The sequence below is a fragment of the Xenopus tropicalis genome, chromosome 2, assembly GCF_000004195.4.
Source record: "Xenopus tropicalis strain Nigerian chromosome 2, UCB_Xtro_10.0, whole genome shotgun sequence".
NCBI classification, from domain to species: Eukaryota; Metazoa; Chordata; class Amphibia; order Anura; family Pipidae; genus Xenopus; species Xenopus tropicalis.
The window spans coordinates 73,797,255-73,815,403 of record NC_030678.2 but is presented as its reverse complement, the minus strand read 5'-3'; the positions used below and the strand labels follow the sequence as shown (position 1 = coordinate 73,815,403).

The following is an 18,149-nucleotide window of genomic DNA, read 5'->3' as shown; positions in this document are numbered from 1 at the left end:
TCAAACTGTGGTTAATCCGTCCAAACTGAAGTTTGGAGGTCAAGGGGTGTATAGGCAGATGAGGAAATGAAAGAAGTCAAAATTCCAATTCATATCCTGTCAGATCCAAAAGAACAGACATACAATCACACATGACCATGGCATGCAATATCCACCCATTCGGGCTGACACTGAAGCGAACTAACACATTCAGGGGCATTTCGTCGCAACAACTAAAAGTGCCGTGCGTCATCTCCCTTACTCCTGCATCTCTAACTGCTCATAAAGTACAATACCCAGTAGCCTCCAAATGCCAAAAGCTGACAGGATGCTGGAAATTTAGCAACAACTTTAAAACCACAACCTGGAAATCCCTGGAACACAATAAAGGAAGAAAACACGATAAGGAAACGGTAAGAGTGAAAGAAAAGGGGAAAACTACATAGAAGTGAGAGAATGACTTACAGTTGGACAAAATGTAAGAGGAAGGGGGTTGGATTGGGCAAGGAAGGAAAGCCATTCCATCCTTCTACACTTCAAAAGGGCAGAGGGACCAGATAACCTGACAGGAAATTAGATTCTAGAACTTGCAAACAAGAGTGAATTTGTTACTGCAGAGTAAACCAATTAACAGTATACACCCCCAGACTGTGTTATAAACAACAATCTATTTGCAATGTATTATATATTTTGTGGTAGCCAGTTGAAAACGTTAAGAGAGTAAAAATTTCAGTATGAAGCATAACAAAAGTTTTAGTAAGCCAATAAAGGTATCACCTTTACACCACTTTTGTTGTGCTTCATACTGAAAGTTTTACCCTATATATCTGGACTGGACGCATACAGAAATGTAAAAAAAGCACCCTGGAAACTGGCGTAATAAAAGCAACGAGGATGCTTACTTCTGACTGCCTTCTCTGGAATGACAAGTCTCTGTTTCTTGCTTACTGTCAAAGCTCTTTTGGGCAGGGCTCTCTTCACCTCTTGTATCGGTTATTGACTGCTTTATATGTTTTTCTGTATGTCCAATGTATGAAACCCACTTATTATACAGCGCTGCGGAATATGTTGGCGCTTTATAAATAAATGTTAATAATAATTACCACTGGATCTGATGCTTCAGTTCACAGACCACAGGGTAGGAATCTATGACCTGTGGCTGTCCAGTCATTGTCAAACTATAACATCTGTAAAGACTGAGAGGCTGAAAATAACTTCTGTCCAGGCACAAATATATGATCAGGGACTCCTGGCTACATGAGTCACACTGTTGAAAATCAGGTTTCAAAGGTTTCTTGACTTTGGCTTGGAGCTGCCACCTTTTCTAGAAAAAAAATAGCAGCTTTCCTATATTTTTAACTTTCTTTCCTATTAATAATATTGTCACAAAATATAATTTTTACCAACTAGGTGACAACTCTACTTTGCCTGTGCAGCAGAACAAACAAAACAATCTGCCCTTTCGCTAATTAATAATGCATTTGGAAGAGAAGATACAATTTTAGCAAATTTTCTTTTTGAATGAAACAGTGACCCATGTCTCAAAGAGAAGGATGCTCTTATTTAGAGAAAGCCATGGATCATCTGTTTCTTTGAAGCCACCTTTACTTTCCAAAATAGTGAGCCTGACACTTCTTACCTTCCCATTAATAAATATAAAAGTCTCTCTGTGCAGGATAACTTGTACACATCTGCTTCACAGGAGATTTATAGTGAATAGAAGTGGTAAGGGAAAAGCACACGAAATACAAGTGTGGCGCTCTACTGCAAGGAAAAGTATTCTTTTGTTCTGCAAAACTACACGTGGATCTTCAAAATACGGCTTCCACTGGCATACTACAACTCCCAGCATCCCTAATCAGCCAGCTTGGAGCGCTTACGGGGTTGTTATACTTCAGTAACAGAAACAGAGCCCCAAGCTTAACATCCCTGCGAACATAAGGAACAAACTACCACCGGATGTCAGGATGTAGGATACTAAGCTGCTTTATCTTCAGTCCCGTGAAGGGCCCCCAACTCGCTCACAGTGAATTCCCTCACAGCATGTGATGAGATGCACTGTCTCAGGGGACCCGACACACCCCATTAAACCTTATTTATTTCTGCCGGTTATTTTACATCAGAGCTAAAGGGTCCTTTTACCTTAAACCAGCTGAATGTGTTGTTTTCCCCAAAGCCCTGTTGCTGCTCCCTTCATCCTCACCGACATCCCCAGCAATCCATAAAAAGAGCACACAAGGATCTCCTTTTGCAACTACTATTCCCTATGGGATAGTTTAAACCCCGCCTACTTTGTAAGCTAATACCAATGGCAATACTCCGAGGTAATGACAAACAGTCCGTGTGGCCAATAAAACATGGATACAAGGCGTTGCCTGGGAGAAAGAGGAAACCCAAAAAGGAGGACGGCTAAAATTTGGAGGGCGTTACTATGTGGACACAAAAAGAGGCTTGGTAAGGGATGGAAAGGCGAACGAGCCCTAATGTTTGACTGTCAGTCAGACTAGCCAGTTACAAGTCAAGTAGTACAATAGGAGGCTGGGCTTAAGCTGGAGCCAATCAAGAGAGCGCAATAGAAAAGACGCCAGTATGTGATTGGATAAAATGTGCTCGGCTTTTGCCAACCGGACGAGTTTTGACTACTGCGGGCAATTCAAACAGTGTAAAAGGGAAGTTCGGAAGGCGGAAATAGCTATTGGACGGATTCTTGCAATCAAGGTAAATTGATTTTTTTTTTTTAACCCAATCAGGATTTGGTTTTGTTTAGAAAAATGGTTGCGTCGTATTTGCTGTTACTGCTCTGTTTATTCATTTGATAACTTTTTTTTTTTTAAGATGCTACGGCTGCCAGGATAGTAAACACAAATCAGTAGTAATGTTTAGGAACAGGTTAGGCAACGGTTAAACATTTAAAGAGATACGTCATATAATGGACAGTAATGTATAGTGGAAAGTTCTTAGAATTACATTAAAATGACAAAACAGTTTTTAGTTGGAGATTTAACTATTTTGTCTCTCATAAGTTCATATATCATGTTTTAAATTATTTTACATTTCAATTGTTTGCCTAAGCTAAACTTTCCTACTCTCTCATCTAATAAGCTGCAAGCATAGTCAAACTGCAGCTTAGCAATGTTAATGAGCCTTTCAGATAAAAGGGTAAGTTGATCCTGTTATATTTACTTATTATATTTTTTATATAGTTGCTAGAGTTGAAATTTAAAATCACTTTGGGGCAATGTTCCCGCTAATTCCTTGGCTATGTGTGCAAAAAGTTTCTTTTATATGCACTTTTAAAAACGGTTTGCTCAGGTCAAAATAAATACAAAATTTTGTGTTTTAACAAAAAATTCTTGACCCTAGCTGGCGATTAACTGGCTTGGCTGGACAAATACCAGCTTGGTGGCAACCCTAACATGCACAGCTTAGAGAGAACATTGCTTGGAGCTGCCAAATGTTAGGCACCACCAGCAATTATAATCATTTACCTGATAGCCCAGGTCAGTGCTCCTTTTAACAGAAAACTGCTGGGGTTGCTTCTGTATGAGCACCATGGAGTAATAATCTTCTTCGATCTTTGTGGCCCAGGGCCGACACATTCGCAGTATGAGTTTTTGCTTAAAGGACATGTAAACCCCACACACGCAAATTTAATAAGTGAACAGCCTCAGCCACACTGGTTATCCAGAGGTTACTAGTTAAGGTGGCCACACACATGGCGATTTCCGATCTTTCGTGTGACCATCGGTCGCACAAAAGATCGTACAATCGGCCACTAACCGTTCAGGGCTGAAACGGCAGATAAGGAGATAGAAACAATAGGATTTCTACCTCCTTCTGCCGATTCAGCCCTGAAGGCAGATTTTGATCAGGCGCCTTCTATGGCGCCCAATCAAAATCTTTTGACCTGGCCGATCGGCGAGTCGGCCGATATCAGCAGCCTCCTGCGATATCGGTCAACTTGGCATACACGCACCGAATGTCGTATGATATTATCGGTGCGGGTATGGCCAGCTTAAGGCTGCAACATCCCCTTTATCACTTTTTATTTTCACTTTTTAATTTCTTCTCCTATAACCCACTCAGCCCCCCCCCCCTTCGGGAATTTGCTTTGACTTCTGGCTTGTGGGCATGCTCCGTTGTTCTAAACTCAGATTACTAAACACACCCTCCAGTCTAGCAGCCAGTGAAGAAATGGCATTGTTGGTTCCCATAGAAACTCAGCTCTAGCTGTCTGCTTCAATTTTTTTCTCCTAACCTCCTCTCCTGTGCTTAGCTCAAACAAAGCAGAACTTTTATCAAAGACACTTCTGCTTGTGTGAGCCTGCATTCCTGATTGAATGTATGCTGAATAAGCCTTGAGAGGAAACTTCCGCGATTTCACTGAAATCGCACCGCCGCGTATGCCATCCCACCAGCGATTTACATTTTCGCCGATGGGATGGCATTTCGGGGAGATTAGTCGCCCGCGAACAGTGTCGGAGTGCCAGAGCCCTAAGGGTCTTTGTGTGTGTATGCTGTTTGCAGATTTAAATGTATTTGATTATGTATCAGAAACAAAATGGCCACTGGGTGAAAGCTGCTATTTGCTTTAGGAAAATGTGATGGTGCTAGCAAACGGAGGGGATATATTCAGTACAAATGATGCCATTTGGGTAGGGGAGATGTGCCCAACTGATATACATTGTAGGCAAATGTAGGCTTTACGTGTCCTTTACGACATGTAAGTTAGGCTTTTTACTCTGGGAATGTTACAGAGATGCTGCTGCCATGAGACGAGTTCAGAAACTCGCCTCAGGATTCAGCAGCCTGCAAGTTACCAGGGACAGTAAAAATCCACTCCTGCTGACATTTAAGAGCCAAAATTCAGATTTTCAAAAAGAATTTCAGCTCTTCTAGTGCATAGAGCGCACTAGTGATCTGGCTTCCCCTCGACCCACGCCAAAACTCCTGAAGGTATGCATGGGGGACAAAGGTGAGTTGCTGCCTCAGGGCAGAGGTCTACAAATGGCCCTGGGTTCAAGGTCCTCTCTGGGTTTCAGACCTAAACAGCCTGGTTCAAAACCAGTGAGATAGCAACCTTACTGAGAGCTGAAACTTGGCCTAGCTTATATTAGAAAGGAGCTAGAGCAGTGATCCCCAACCAGTGGCTCGGGGGCAACATGTTGCTCACCAACCCCTTGGATGTTGCTCTTAGTGCCCCCAAACCTGATGGTAGTTTTTGAATTCCTGACTTGGGGGAAAGTTTTGGTTGAATAAAAATAAGGTTTACTACCAAATAAAGCCCCCTGTAAGCTGATAGTGTGCATAGAGGCTGCCTAATAGCCGATCACAGCCTTTATTTGGCTCCTCCATGAACTTTTATGGTGCTTGTGTTGCTCTACAAGTCTTTTTATATTTGACTGTGGCTCACGAGTAAGAAAGGTTGGGGATCCCTGAGCTAGAGCATTCCAATATTAGGCTTCCTTGTAAGGATCTCTTGTGTTTCCGTGCAGTCACTTTGTGATCCATCGCATGGAAACACATGAGTTAAAAGGGCTTGTTCTTTTCTATGGTGCCTGTACCCAACTGGACTGTGCTTAACAACTGAACACAGATTACATGCTGTCTCATTTTAATAGAAACTGATTGATTTATGTTTAATAAACCTGATTCTCTTAAGTTTAATTATGGAAAAACATAGTTTGAAGCAGTGTTTCTGAGAGGTGTTCTTCATTTGATATTTCTTCGCCCAGTTGGCCAATAAAATTAAAGACTGCAAAATGTTTGCACCATCTAGTGGCTGTATCATTGTATATAATATTATTTTATTTTTGTTTTATTCATCTGGGTAAAGACTATAATTGCCAGCTATTTTAAGCCCTGCTCCACACAAACAAAAATAATCAAACTTCTATTTTCTTTTTTTCATATTTTTATGCTCCCTGGGACACTTAGGGCTGTGACAGACGGGAGATTAGTTGCTGCTCAACAAATGTCCAGGTCCCGAGCATCCTGGATAATAGGTCTCACCTGTAATATATAATAGTTTATTATATGTAAATTTAATGATAATCATACTCAAATGTACACAGATTGAATTATTACTGTATTTTCTGTTTGATTCATGTTATTGAAAGGCCAGTAGCATTAAATTCTTTTTTTAAAACTTGCAGCACTGGAGAACTAGGTTCAGTTCAAAACAGAGCTTTCTGCAAGGAGTTTGTATATTCTCCCCATGTCTGAGTGGGTTTCCTCTGGGTAATCGGTTTTTCTCCCACACTCCCATAAACATACAGACAGGTTAACTGATTGCTGATTACACTGACCATTTAGTGTGTGAATGCCATATCAAACTTAAAAGCCACATTGGGGCAAGAATGTATGTTAAAAGGACATGTCAACCCCAAAAATAATAAATGAAAACTTAATTCTAAGCAACATTGCATTACATATTTGTAATTTTTTTCAGTTATTTATTTATATAACTGCTATTAAAAAAAGTGTCTGCCTGTCCTTTCTATTCTCTGCCCTGGTGGCTCTTGGGTATTAAACAATGTAACACAAGGCTGCAAATTTTCAGACTAGACTTGCTGGAGGAGCCTGGCACTTGCAACATTGTTTAAAAAGTAACAACCAGGAGTTCAGCAAATGCTGCTTTCTATAGCAATTACATTTACAAATAACTTTTTAAGCACTAATACTTTTTAATAAATTAATATTGGGAAGTTTTTTTAGAATTATGTTTTCTTTTATTAGGCAAAAAATTATTTTGGGGGTTGACATGTCCTTTAATGTTGTAGAAAAGCACTGTAGAAAACGTAGGTGCAATGGAAATTAACAATAATACATAATGTGCAAAACCTATAGCGTTCATGGGTACTCTTTCTTTCAGTCAATGCAAATCAATAATGTATGAAAAAGAACTATACAGCTGTTACACAGAACACAATCATGGTTGAGGCAGTGGCAGGCATTGCTGTATTCATGGGGCAGATGCAGGTCTCTGCGCTCTTTTTAAGTGCAGAGACCTGTGACAATTTTTCTGTGGGCAGGGCACAAGTGGAATAACATGGCAGGAGCCCAACTTAGTCAAAGGAATAACAGAATGAACTGCAAGGAAAATTTTATTTTGGGAGAGAAAAATAACTGCATGTTATTCTTCATGGGTTCCATTTCCATTATTTGTTCCTTCTGTCCCTTCAAAAGTGTTATACTCTGTTTACTGTTTCAATTGCTTTTGCTCTTAAGTGGGTGAATAATTACTCATTCTTGACCTCAGGCAAAGAAAATGTTAATCTGTGACACTTGTTTTGTCTTGTCATTCCCCAGAGTTAAACCAGCACTATGTCAAATGGGACCTTCACCTTTAAAGACAGGTGTGTTTCTGTGCTGTGCTGCAGGTTCTGTGATCAGGTGCTGAGCATCCGAGGAATGAGGGCCCAGCTACTGGCGGGTACAGACCAGGAGATGTTTTCCACTGATATTCCTCCCACCAAGTACGTGTCAACACTCATCAGCCTGATTTTCATTCAGACAAATGATCATCACAACTAGGCTAAGAAATTCTTACTATTGCAAAGCTGCACCAGTTTTAAGACTGTATTGAATTTTATCCTATTTTCACTTTTAAGGCTAGTGGCACACCAGGTGGATTTGCAGGCCAAGAATCCGACCCTACGCTTCTAACAGCTTTCTGATGTGCCACAGCATCATCGGGTGTAAGCACATATAGCTGATTTTAAGAGTTTCTGCACTGAAGTCTGGGTCTTTATCCAGTCTGAAGCAGTGTCTCTGGGTGTAGACCTATCCGAATTCTAAACCAGTAGTAGATATACTGTACATTAAAGGGATAGTGGAATATTCCAATTTTAGCAGGCATTTGTCACTGTGCTTATATAAACTCTAGCATGGCTATTCTATTATAATTAATGTGCCCCCCTGCCTTCCTCAGCTTCCTTACTAACATCTTTGCTATCTAACATGGCAACACCGGTTATTCAAGGGTAAGCTGGGGGAGGAAGGGGGCATATTTAGTAGAAAAGATTGCAGCACTAGGATATATAGGCATAGTGCCATGTTCCTATTGAAACCTGGAACATATCACTATTCCTTTAATTAAAAGTTCCAAGTTAAAGCAGTGTCTCTCTGTTCCTTTCTATTCCCTGATTAAGAGACCTGTGAAGAAACATGCTGAATTTAAGTTCTCTGTAAGAACAAACGCATACTGTTTTTAATTGTAATACATTAACAAATAACTTTAAAGGGATTGAAGATTTTTAAAGGAATATTGTCACAGAAAGACATGTCTTTTTAAAACACATGAGTTAATAGCACCCCAGCCATATGACATGTGCTCTGATAAACTTCTGTCTGTCTTTACTGCTGCACTGCAAGATGAAGTGATACCTCCCCCTTCCCACCCCCCAAACAACCAATCTTTATAACAATAGGTAGGTAACAAGATAGAAACTCACTGACACCTCTACTGGATTAGCTGCCTGGATTGATACTGCCTCCATAGGCTGATGGTGCCGCTGGGACTGTCCTAAATTTTAGCAAATGGATAAAGAATCAAAACTGCCTATATTGTCTCCCAATAATTAAGGGGAATTTCAGGCATTTCTCTCCAGCTCAAATACACTGTAGGAAAACCGCCCCATGTGCCTCAATTTGCTTGTACGGTAAAGGAAATATAGAAATATACACACAGTATGTAATAATAGTACATTGACTTCTATAAACAGTAAGACCAGATCCTAAATACATTATACAGTGGGGCAGAAGTAAAAGCACCTAACATACATTAAATAAAGAAAACTACATTAGGTAGTGGCACCACATATAAATTCAGACACCCCAGACCCCATTATCATTCCAAAAAGCAGGTTTCCGGAAGACTGGAGACTATTTCAGAAACCTTTGCTGTGCTGACATGCCCCACCTAGTCACCCAAGCAGGAGAAACCTTTGGTGTTTTGCAACTTGGGTCATATTAAGAGTACATTGAGTAGGAGAAACCATAGCTTATCTGAAAGTACAGTAGTTCTGTTTAGTGCTAGCTCCTTCTGAAAGCTCAGCCACAGGACAGTGCAGAGGTAGCTGCCTACACACCAATATTAGAGCTAAAAAAATAAATTTGTTGGTTCAAGATAAAATTAAATGGTAGAGTGAATGTTTGAATTTAGAAATAAAAAGTATATCATACAAATTATGACAGAATCCCTTTAAGTAATATATACTGGAAACTTTTTTTAGAGTTCTGTTCTTTCATTATACATATAAAATGAGATGAACTTCCCTTTTTAATAGCAATATGAATTCCAGCTCAATTCTTAATACTTGGGTAACAGCACAGCATTTAATAACCCTTGAATATACTAAATGAAACATTTGATGAATATGTACCAAATCTATGATTAATGTAGTTAACTCTTCTCACAAAGTTTAAGTATTTTACTTTAGAACATATAGGTCTCAGTGCCTTACAAATTGTGACAAATGCTTTTATAAATAAAGCTAAGCTGTAAAAGTACATGGCCAAAATTATAAAGTATTTTTGAATATTTATTTCAAATTAGAAGTAAAATGGGGCATTTACCAGATCAAGTAGTGATAAGCAGGTTGATTCAAAACCTGTACGACCTGTTAAGCAAGTCAGGTTGCATGTAGATTATAAGTTGTACCTAGGCAGATGGAAGTGCTCATTAGCCTTTGCATTAACCCTTTCACTGCCAGCCGATTTTGGTAATTTGCAGTACTTTTACTGCCAGCTTTTAAAATATGCTAGATTTGCTAATTTTGCTATTTTGGTGTTATTCCATTTTAGTAACAAGTTATAGCCTTCTAAATGTTAAAAAAGCACCACTCAAGAAATGTGCATGCTTCAGATTTCAAGGCCAAATATTTCACTAAAAGTAGGTTTACCCTAGGAAACTATACATTTTTGTAAAGAACAGATTCCAATGAATCCAAAATAGGTAAATATGCCTTTCTAGTCCAAACTTCCAGTCTACAGCATCTTATCTCCTACAGGTCATCAGGGAACCAGAGATAAAGATAACCACTGATTATTTCTGTCATTTCAGGTACTTTGCCCTAGGCTCACAGGTACCCTAAAGTGACCCTGGTTGTCTCTACATTACCATTAAAACATTATGTAGAAACCATGCTTGTCTCTACATTTCTGTTAAAACAGTCCCCAGTCTGCAAACTGCCTTTTAGAAGCTGGAATACTAGGGGTAAATAACCCATAAATATGGAAGCTGCAAAATGCTACGGGTCAATAACCCATGAATATAAGTTCAAAAAATGTATACCCCCATTGTTTTAATTTACCCAGGAATTAATTTTGGTCAGGAAAGTAATTTTTGTTAATTGTCACTATTAGAAACAGCAAGAGAAAATCAAAAAATGTATTGCTAGTAGCAATATGGTTGTATAATTTTACTTATATAGAATCTTTTATAATGTATTTAAAATATTATTTTTATAATATTTATATATTTATATTTTTTTTTCTTCTAGGGCTGTAGACTTTGTGGGAAGCTGTTATTTCTTGGAAGCATGCAAATGCAAACTGAAAAATATTGCATGTCTGAAATGGTAAGCTAGATGCACACTTTTTTTTTTTTAACTTTTTTTGTTATGCTTTTGAGGAATGGGGTAGATAATAAAGTTAGGCAATGTTTTGATAGGGATGGTACTGTCTTTAGACACATAGGCTTGGTATGCACCTTTTATCTGTTACTTTTTCAGTGGTAATGAAGTTGGCTACCATGTGGTAGCTCCATGCCAGCACTGCCTCCTGTCCTGTAACAATGGACATTTCTGGATGTTCCAAAGCAAGTCGGTTTGTGGTACTGCCCGGTCAGATGCTTCAGGTGAGTACGTTTCTCCTATTTTATATTATTTTAAATTCCGCATGAAAGCTGGACACATATAGACATAATGTTGGCCAGTTTGGGCTACAAAGGAACAATGAAACAATGGAAAAGGTGCCTCCACAGACTGCACAGATTGCCTTTATCTCGTTGTGTAAGTATTGTTTTAATAGGTCTCTGACATTTAGGCCAATGCCAGATGGTGCATCTTGTTGTCTTCACAAAATTGCCTCCCATGTGGTGCTAAAATGCTTTCGCTTTGTAGGCTACAGGCCTGTTCAAATTGTGTAATCTTGCAAAATTGCTGCCTTTTGCAATTTTATGCAATGGGACTATTTTCAACATGTCAATTTACTAAATCTGCTATGGCTTAGGTATTTTTTCAGCATAGGGGTCAGCCTTGCATTTGAGGCTACTAAGCCATAATTATCTTAGTTCCTCTTCACTGGGTCCCTATCTGGGCGAGGACACTGCTCTATCTGTTTCCTCGATGGAGTCTCGGATGCTTATCTCACTTTTAATTAATTTAATCTGTCTCACTCTAAAGCTGCCAAACACGTGTATGGCGATTCGGCGAGGCGACCGATATCGCAAAAGGCTGTAGATATCAGTCAACTTGCCGATCGGCCTGGTTAAAAGATTTTGAGCAAAATCTATCTTCAGTGCCAAATCGGCAGAAGGATGTAGAAATCCTATTGTTTCTACCTCCATATCTGACTATTCAGCCCTGAACGACCGATGGTCGCATGAAAGATCGAAAATCGCTACGTGTTTGGCCACCTTAACCTAACTACTACTCCTAGCTTCTACCTAGCTGAAGTGTTCTTCTCCTTCTTCACCAAAGGACCTTGTTTACTACTAACCTAGGGCTCTAACTGAAATCACAATTTCCCACTCCTTTCCCACTCCTTACATGCTGAGCAAAGAAATTAAACTGATGCATTCATCTGAAAAAATATCCGTATATAGTGAGTTCTAAGCTGTAGTGAAAGAGTTTACAAAATTCCTAATTTTGCAGTTCACTGTACTCTTCTTGGACTGTAATTTGCCCTTTTTCATGTTTTTAGTGTTTTATTAATGTCTGGCAGCATTCTCCTTATGTTCTTTGGTGGAAAAATAATGGCAAGCTGTAGGTTAAATGTTACATAAAGCGGGCATTTATAAAGTAGAAGAGCAAGTTTTTACTGTGTTGCCCTGAAGAGGCTTTTGGTAAAGAAGCCATTGTTCTTTATGCAGCAAGCTCCAGTAACAGGTGTTTACTGGCAACACAGTGGCCTTGCATGCCTGTGCTCTATGTACAGGAAGGTTGCCAAGTTACACATGTCCAGCATTCCTAGAAAACATAGCCATTAGATGAACATGATTATAGATCTGTGCAGTGCACACAATGTCCCTTTACTGACCTGTTGATGGCAATGAATTACAGAACAAGACTGAGAATCAGCCTAGATAAAAACAAGGCTGTTTGTTCTTTAAATCAGAACTGATTTAACTGAATTATTTTATGCACATTTAAATGTGATATGTTTTTGTGAAGCACCTCCAAATAAAAACATTTCTTGGCATAAACTGTAGGATTTTAGTTAAGAGATTTTTTTCCTTTAGGTTAGTAGAGAACCATGATAACTGACCCTCTTTTTAGGGTAAGAACCCATGGAGAGAGTTACTCGCCCATATTAGATCTCTGCTGTAGCAGGCGAGTAACCACTCCGAAAAGGCTTTCCGCTGGCAACCGTAGAAGTCGCCCGTGGAAAGCACTTCCCATCGCTTCGGTAATCTGAAGTCGTGCAAAGTTTCCTCTTGCAGGCAGCTTCGAGCTACTTCAGAAACTGAAGCGATGCAAAGGGTTTTCCACTGGCGACTTCTATTGTTGCCGGTGGAAAGCCTTTTCAGAGTGGTTACTCACCAGTGATAGCAGCGATCTATCTGGGGCGACTAACTCGCTTTGTGGGTTCACACAGAGACAATTATTAGTAAATGATCAGCATTGTCTATTTTAGTAGCCATGACAAGTAGCTGCCACTTGTAGCTCTGTGTCTTCACCCTTATCTGCAATTATGTACTGCGACCGTTGCTACCCAAAAGCTCATTATCTATTGTAGTCCCCCTAAGGGCTCTGGCACACAGGGAGATAAGTTGCCCGCGACAAATCTCCCTGTTCGCGGGCAACTAATCTCCCTGAAATGCCATCCCACCGGCGGAAAAATGTAAATCGCCGGTGGGATGGCATACACGGCGGCGCCGCTGCGTATGCCATCCCACCGGCGATAAATTGGCTCCTGTGTGTTTGCTTTAGAGCTCTGACACACGGAGAGATTAGTTGCCCGCGACAAATCTCCCTGTTCGCGGGCGACTTATCTTCCAGAAATGCCATCCCACCGGCGAAAATGAAAATGATGGCACACAGGAGCCAATTTATCATTTATCAAAATCTTTTCTTTGTTTTAAATATAATGGGTTTTTCCCCTCAATCTTTTTTTTTTTTCTCCCCCACTAAAACAAATATCCCACCGCGTAAAACCTGACAAGATTTTTGTTGTATGAAAAAATTTATTTTACGGAAAAGAAAAAGGAATACAAAAATAACACTGCAAACATAAATTAATAAGTCTGCTCCACAGAGAATTAAAGTGTGCTCAGTGTGCTCTAAGCAGCTGTTGAGAAGCTATGGGACCAGATTTGTACTTTCAGCGCCCCTAGGCTGGTCTGTGTCCTTATACTTGAGTTTACTTTCGAGTCTGTGGGCGTACACTGCCCCTTTGGTGCTTAAGGCATTGGGGACTTTGCACGTGGGGGGATTTAAAATGTCCCACACCACCAGTCCTCAAATTACAGAATTGACGCGACTGGGCACCATGCCCCCCTAAAACCTTGTTGTCATAGGCCCGGGCCTTCTGGCCTTTCCACAAAAAATAAATAAAATAAAGTTGCTAGGAGTCCATCTCTGAATTAATATCTCTTAAAGGGTAACTAAATACTATAAAATGAATTAAGGTAAAAGTACTGTGCACTAATAACCCAGTGGTATAGCAGGTAAAGCAGCATGACCATACCAATCTAAGTTTCTGAAGTTTTAGTTTCAGCTAAAAAAGCAAGCGCCGTCCAGAAATTGCAAACATTTTTTGCTTTTTTTTTTTTTTTTTGCCTCTGTATTTAAATATGGCCAAAGGCACCCAGGGGGCTTTGCATTACTGTGTGCTACAGTACAGTCTGCTGCATTCCTCTCCCTATATTCAGATTTGTGTAGGCAATTTGCAGCCATCCTCTAAAATTGCATCCATCCTCAGCAATTAAGTCAGCAATACTTTGCTTTTTAGATCTGTTATCCCCTCTGGCATTCTTGCATTCCTCAGACATTCACAGCTGGTACTTGTCAGATGCACCGCGTTCTGAAAAATCTGGATGGAAGTTATTGAACATAGGAAGTAATTATCCACCCAGCAGGTGTTTTCTATAGGCCCCAGACTGGTGTCTGAACTTACATACCCACTAAGTTTCAAAGCTAAACTGCTTTTAGTTTTTTTTTTTTTCAATGTCATTCCAGTGAAAAACAGCTTAGGTGATTCTTTTTAAACCGCATAACGTACATTTTCAAATGTGACTATAGTATCTAATGAACTGGAGGGATTCACAAAAATGGAGTTAGTCCAATATTTGAAATAAAGTGTTTATAAATATTAATTTGTGGCAGAAAAACATTTATTGCCTAGGATGTATATTTCATCCAAGCTTTAATGTAAGTTGCTCTATTAATTAAACAAGATTGTTTACTTCCACTTTAATAAAAGTCCAAACAAAATATATTTATCTAAATTAGATCAGAAAGTAAACCTGCAGAAAAATTGTAAAATATCAACTATTCAAATTTGCTATTTATAATAGAAATATAATTCTTAGTAGTTTGGTACCACCACTAACAGTAGTTTAATCAAAACTGGTTTTACTTTATTTCCTACAGCCATGTGTGAAAATGTGGCAATGTGAAAGAAATGTGACTCTGGTGGCAGCAAAACCTGTCCGATTTGACAAAATAGGAAAACTGGGCAGCAAAATGGAAAATGAGGTTCAATGTTGACAAGTACAAAGTTAGGCACTTTGGTAGAAATAATATAAATCCAAGTTATACACTAAATGGTAGTGTGTTGGAGGGATCCTTAATTGAGAAGGATCTGGGGGTTTTTGTAGTTGAAGGTTTCTGTAAATTTTAGTATCACAATAGCCTTGGATACTATGCTTATTACTAGTTAGTATTGATGTTGGTGTATATATAGTTTATATATGTGAGTGTATAGATGGACTCCGGTCTTTTTCTAACCCTATGTGACTATGTCCAGGTTAAATCTGGATAAATTATGAATTTTCAGGCATTATGTGTTTGTATTTCAGGAACAAATATGTTGCTTTGGCGAGACCTTCCAGATACAGATGAGGAGCATGAAGAACTGTTCATTGGCCGAGAAGAAGACCAAGAACAGTACCTGAGATAGCAAACCCTTTGCTCAGAACTGTGTTTTTGTGTACGCAAGGAGAACTCTGCATTATGTGTGGGAGGTGCATATCCAGTACAAATAAGATGGAATTTTAAACCATAGCAGCACTTATATTGTACAGAATATTTCACGGAATATCATAAGAGAGTGACTATGATTTCTCTATGGATTACCCAATTTTTTGCTATACATGAAGTGGATGCAGCTTTTTGCTTTGATTTTGAGATATTCTTTGAAATGCGCTAGCAGTTTACATTACTACTAATGCCTTTTATCCTTCCAGATGTAGTTATATTACATCTCCCAGAATGTAACAACAGTTTGTATACAAGTATGGTGGACAACAGTTGTATACAAGTATGGTGGACATGACTTGTGGCACAGTTTTTCTTCAAGACAAGAGCAGAAAGATTCTAGCATAAACCCATATGCTAATGCCCATCCTTTTGTGCAACAGCCAGTGTCTGAGACCTACATAATGTGACTGCCATATTTTCTTTTTATGTTTTTTAATTCTTGGAGATATATTAGAAATAACTTAACCAACTAATGCACTTAAATTTTATTCAATGCATGTTAAAAGTCACTGATTGTTGATTAAACGGGCCTGGGACAGTTGTGGCCAGATACTCCGATATTATTCCTAGGCTTATTTCACTTGCTCTGTCAACCCAATTCATATGCTTGTGCTGAACATTTGCTTCCAGAGAGGCATTCCCATTGCCTCACCCACCACTGTCTGTCTGTACAGTATGGATTTCACAGAGTGAGAATCACTCGCATGACAAATTTTTATTATAGATAACAATACAATTGCTTACAAAGCAAATATAAAATCAAGAACAAGAAAAATTAAAAACTGCAAATATTCAAAAAAAAAAATGTGCAAATTGTAATAGCTCAATTCTGGTACCCAACACATTATTATCCTTTATTTATAAGTATCATTAAACACCAGTGTAAACAAACATGCTTCTTGCTGTTTTTAAATTGAAATCCCTGTGTAAACTTGTACATTTAGAACATGATGCCAAACTGACTAACTGCTCTGTTTTTACTTGGACTGTTTCACCTTGTAGTGGCATATGATCAAAACCTTGGCATGGCCTATTGCAGTCCATTGTCAAGCATTGATATCTCCTAAGCCATTCATTTTTGGTAATGTGTATATATAGAAGAAATTCTTTCAGAAAGCCACATACAAATGTTATTGCAAAGGTGAACCACCCCTTTAAGGGTGATTACAGGAGGGGAATGAATCACCTTTGAGAAATCTTGCTGCCAGGCAGGCCGATAATACCTGGAAATACTTTTGAATTGCTCCCTATGTGACAATCACTAAAAGCAAAAGTGGCTTTTTACATTTTTTTTTTTTTTTTTTTTTTTGCAAAAATGCAAAAGGGAGCTGTTTCATGCAATTATTGAAGAAGCCAGTATTACCAGCTGCAATTCACATAAAGTGTAATTCAAAGGTATTTTTGGGCACTTTATTGCTTGTCTGGAGTATAATAAAATATGCTGTTATGCTGAAAAAACCGCCACTGCCTTAACACTCTCTGAATTAGCTTATATATTAGAAATGGTCCAGGGACTTCTAAGAACAAGAATGTCTACAGATCTTAAATGCATTATACAAGGAGTGGGCAGTGACGCTCCAAGTACATTAAATACAGTTTGAGGCAGTGGGAACTTTAGCAACAAATACATTATATACAGTGAAAGGCAATGGGTCTTGGCACCACAGACCCCCTAACCCGTCCATTAGCATGTTATCTGAAAGCTGGAGTAGGTTTTGGCACTAGAATTGTTAGTGTTTAACACAATTTTTTGTTTCACCTTTCAATTAGTTTCCATTGCTAATATGCTTTCATGCTCCACCTTGTGGTAGATATGAGAATAGCACCCAAGCTGGAAAAATAGGAGCAATAGCTAGCTGTTCATTCAATCTATGATATAAAGAATGAAAAGTTAAGGCAAAAGATGCCTCAAAAGCTCCCTGTATTTGTTAAGCTGCCATTTTAGCTTGGTCTCAGTAATTTCTTTGCTGCAGCTGTGGCTGCTGGTAGCTCAGATTACAGCAGAGAAGGGAGGGGGAGAGAAGGTTGAGATTTTTCTGAGAAAGGGATGTCTGATACCGAAGAACATGTGTACACAAAGTAGAAAAGAAATCTGTGTTTCTTTTGAGAGAGGCTCGAAGTTGCTTTGCAAAGAGACTACGGGCTGCTTCGGAAAACCGAAGCGACAGATGTGCAATCACACCGGCGATTTACATTCTTGCCAGTGGGATTGCATGTCGGGGAGGTTAGTCATCCGCAATAGCAAAGATTTATCATGGGCGACTAAACTCCTTGTGTGCCACTGCCCTTAGAAGACTGATAGACAAAAGGGCAATGGGAATGGATATGGGCTAGTGATAACAAAGCCTGAAGTTTGAAGTGCTCAGTGCACTGGCGAGTCTGCATACTAGTGAACTAATTATGTGCCTCAGCTGAGAGCTGTTTGGGTTCTACTACTCACTGCTATCTGGTAAGGTGCATGTGCTCCTTTAGGGCTCTTGCTGTTTGAAATATAAAGCTCTTTATTGTGAGCCTGAGTTCTCTGCCCAGACACAGCAGATATGGGTGCTCTTTATTACACTTGGTGCTGGACATTTATGTGCCAGTTATAACTTGAACTTATCTGAAAATGTTTCATCAAAACTAAGATCTTACACCTAGATGTTCAGTGTGCTGCACAACATTCAGAAATACCACAGTTGAAATGCTCATGTAAATTATTGTGAATGCAGTGTGATATCACAGTATAATAGCCATTATCTT

The 18,149-nt window shown here is 39.2% G+C and overlaps 2 protein-coding genes across 4 annotated transcripts in view; one reads left to right on the top strand and one right to left on the bottom strand.

Moving 5' to 3' along the window:
* Positions 1 to 2,226, bottom strand: part of srgap2 (SLIT-ROBO Rho GTPase activating protein 2) — a 108,133-nt gene extending 105,907 nt beyond the window's left edge. For both annotated transcript variants that reach the window (XM_002940508.5, XM_018091543.2), the window contains exon 1: positions 2,122 to 2,226. The gene's annotated coding sequence lies outside the window, so the exon portion shown is untranslated. The remainder of the gene's footprint in view (positions 1 to 2,121) is intronic.
* Positions 2,227 to 2,363: 137 nt separating this feature from the next.
* Positions 2,364 to 16,294, top strand: fam72a (family with sequence similarity 72 member A). 2 transcript variants are annotated; one of them, XM_012962201.3, is made up of 5 exons: positions 2,364 to 2,697; positions 7,362 to 7,457; positions 10,485 to 10,562; positions 10,716 to 10,840; positions 15,227 to 15,971. In XM_012962201.3, the coding sequence occupies exons 2-5, from the start codon at positions 7,393 to 7,395 to the stop codon at positions 15,325 to 15,327; spliced, it is 369 nt and encodes a 122-aa protein (XP_012817655.1). In that variant the 5' UTR covers positions 2,364 to 2,697; positions 7,362 to 7,392; the 3' UTR covers positions 15,328 to 15,971.
* The last annotated feature ends 1,855 nt before the right edge of the window (positions 16,295 to 18,149 follow it).

What these genes read in the sequence shown, in the direction of transcription:
- fam72a (XM_012962201.3), top strand. Translation starts at nt 7,393, where the DNA reads ATGAGGGCCCAGCTACTGGCGGGTACAGACCAGGAGATGTTTTCCACT. An exon ending in ACTGATATTCCTCCCACCAA is followed by an intron (nt 7,458 to 10,484) that starts GTACGTGTCAAC and finishes TTTTTCTTCTAG; the next exon opens with GGCTGTAGACTTTGTGGGAA. An exon ending in TGCCCGGTCAGATGCTTCAG is followed by an intron (nt 10,841 to 15,226) that starts GTGAGTACGTTT and finishes TTTGTATTTCAG; the next exon opens with GAACAAATATGTTGCTTTGG.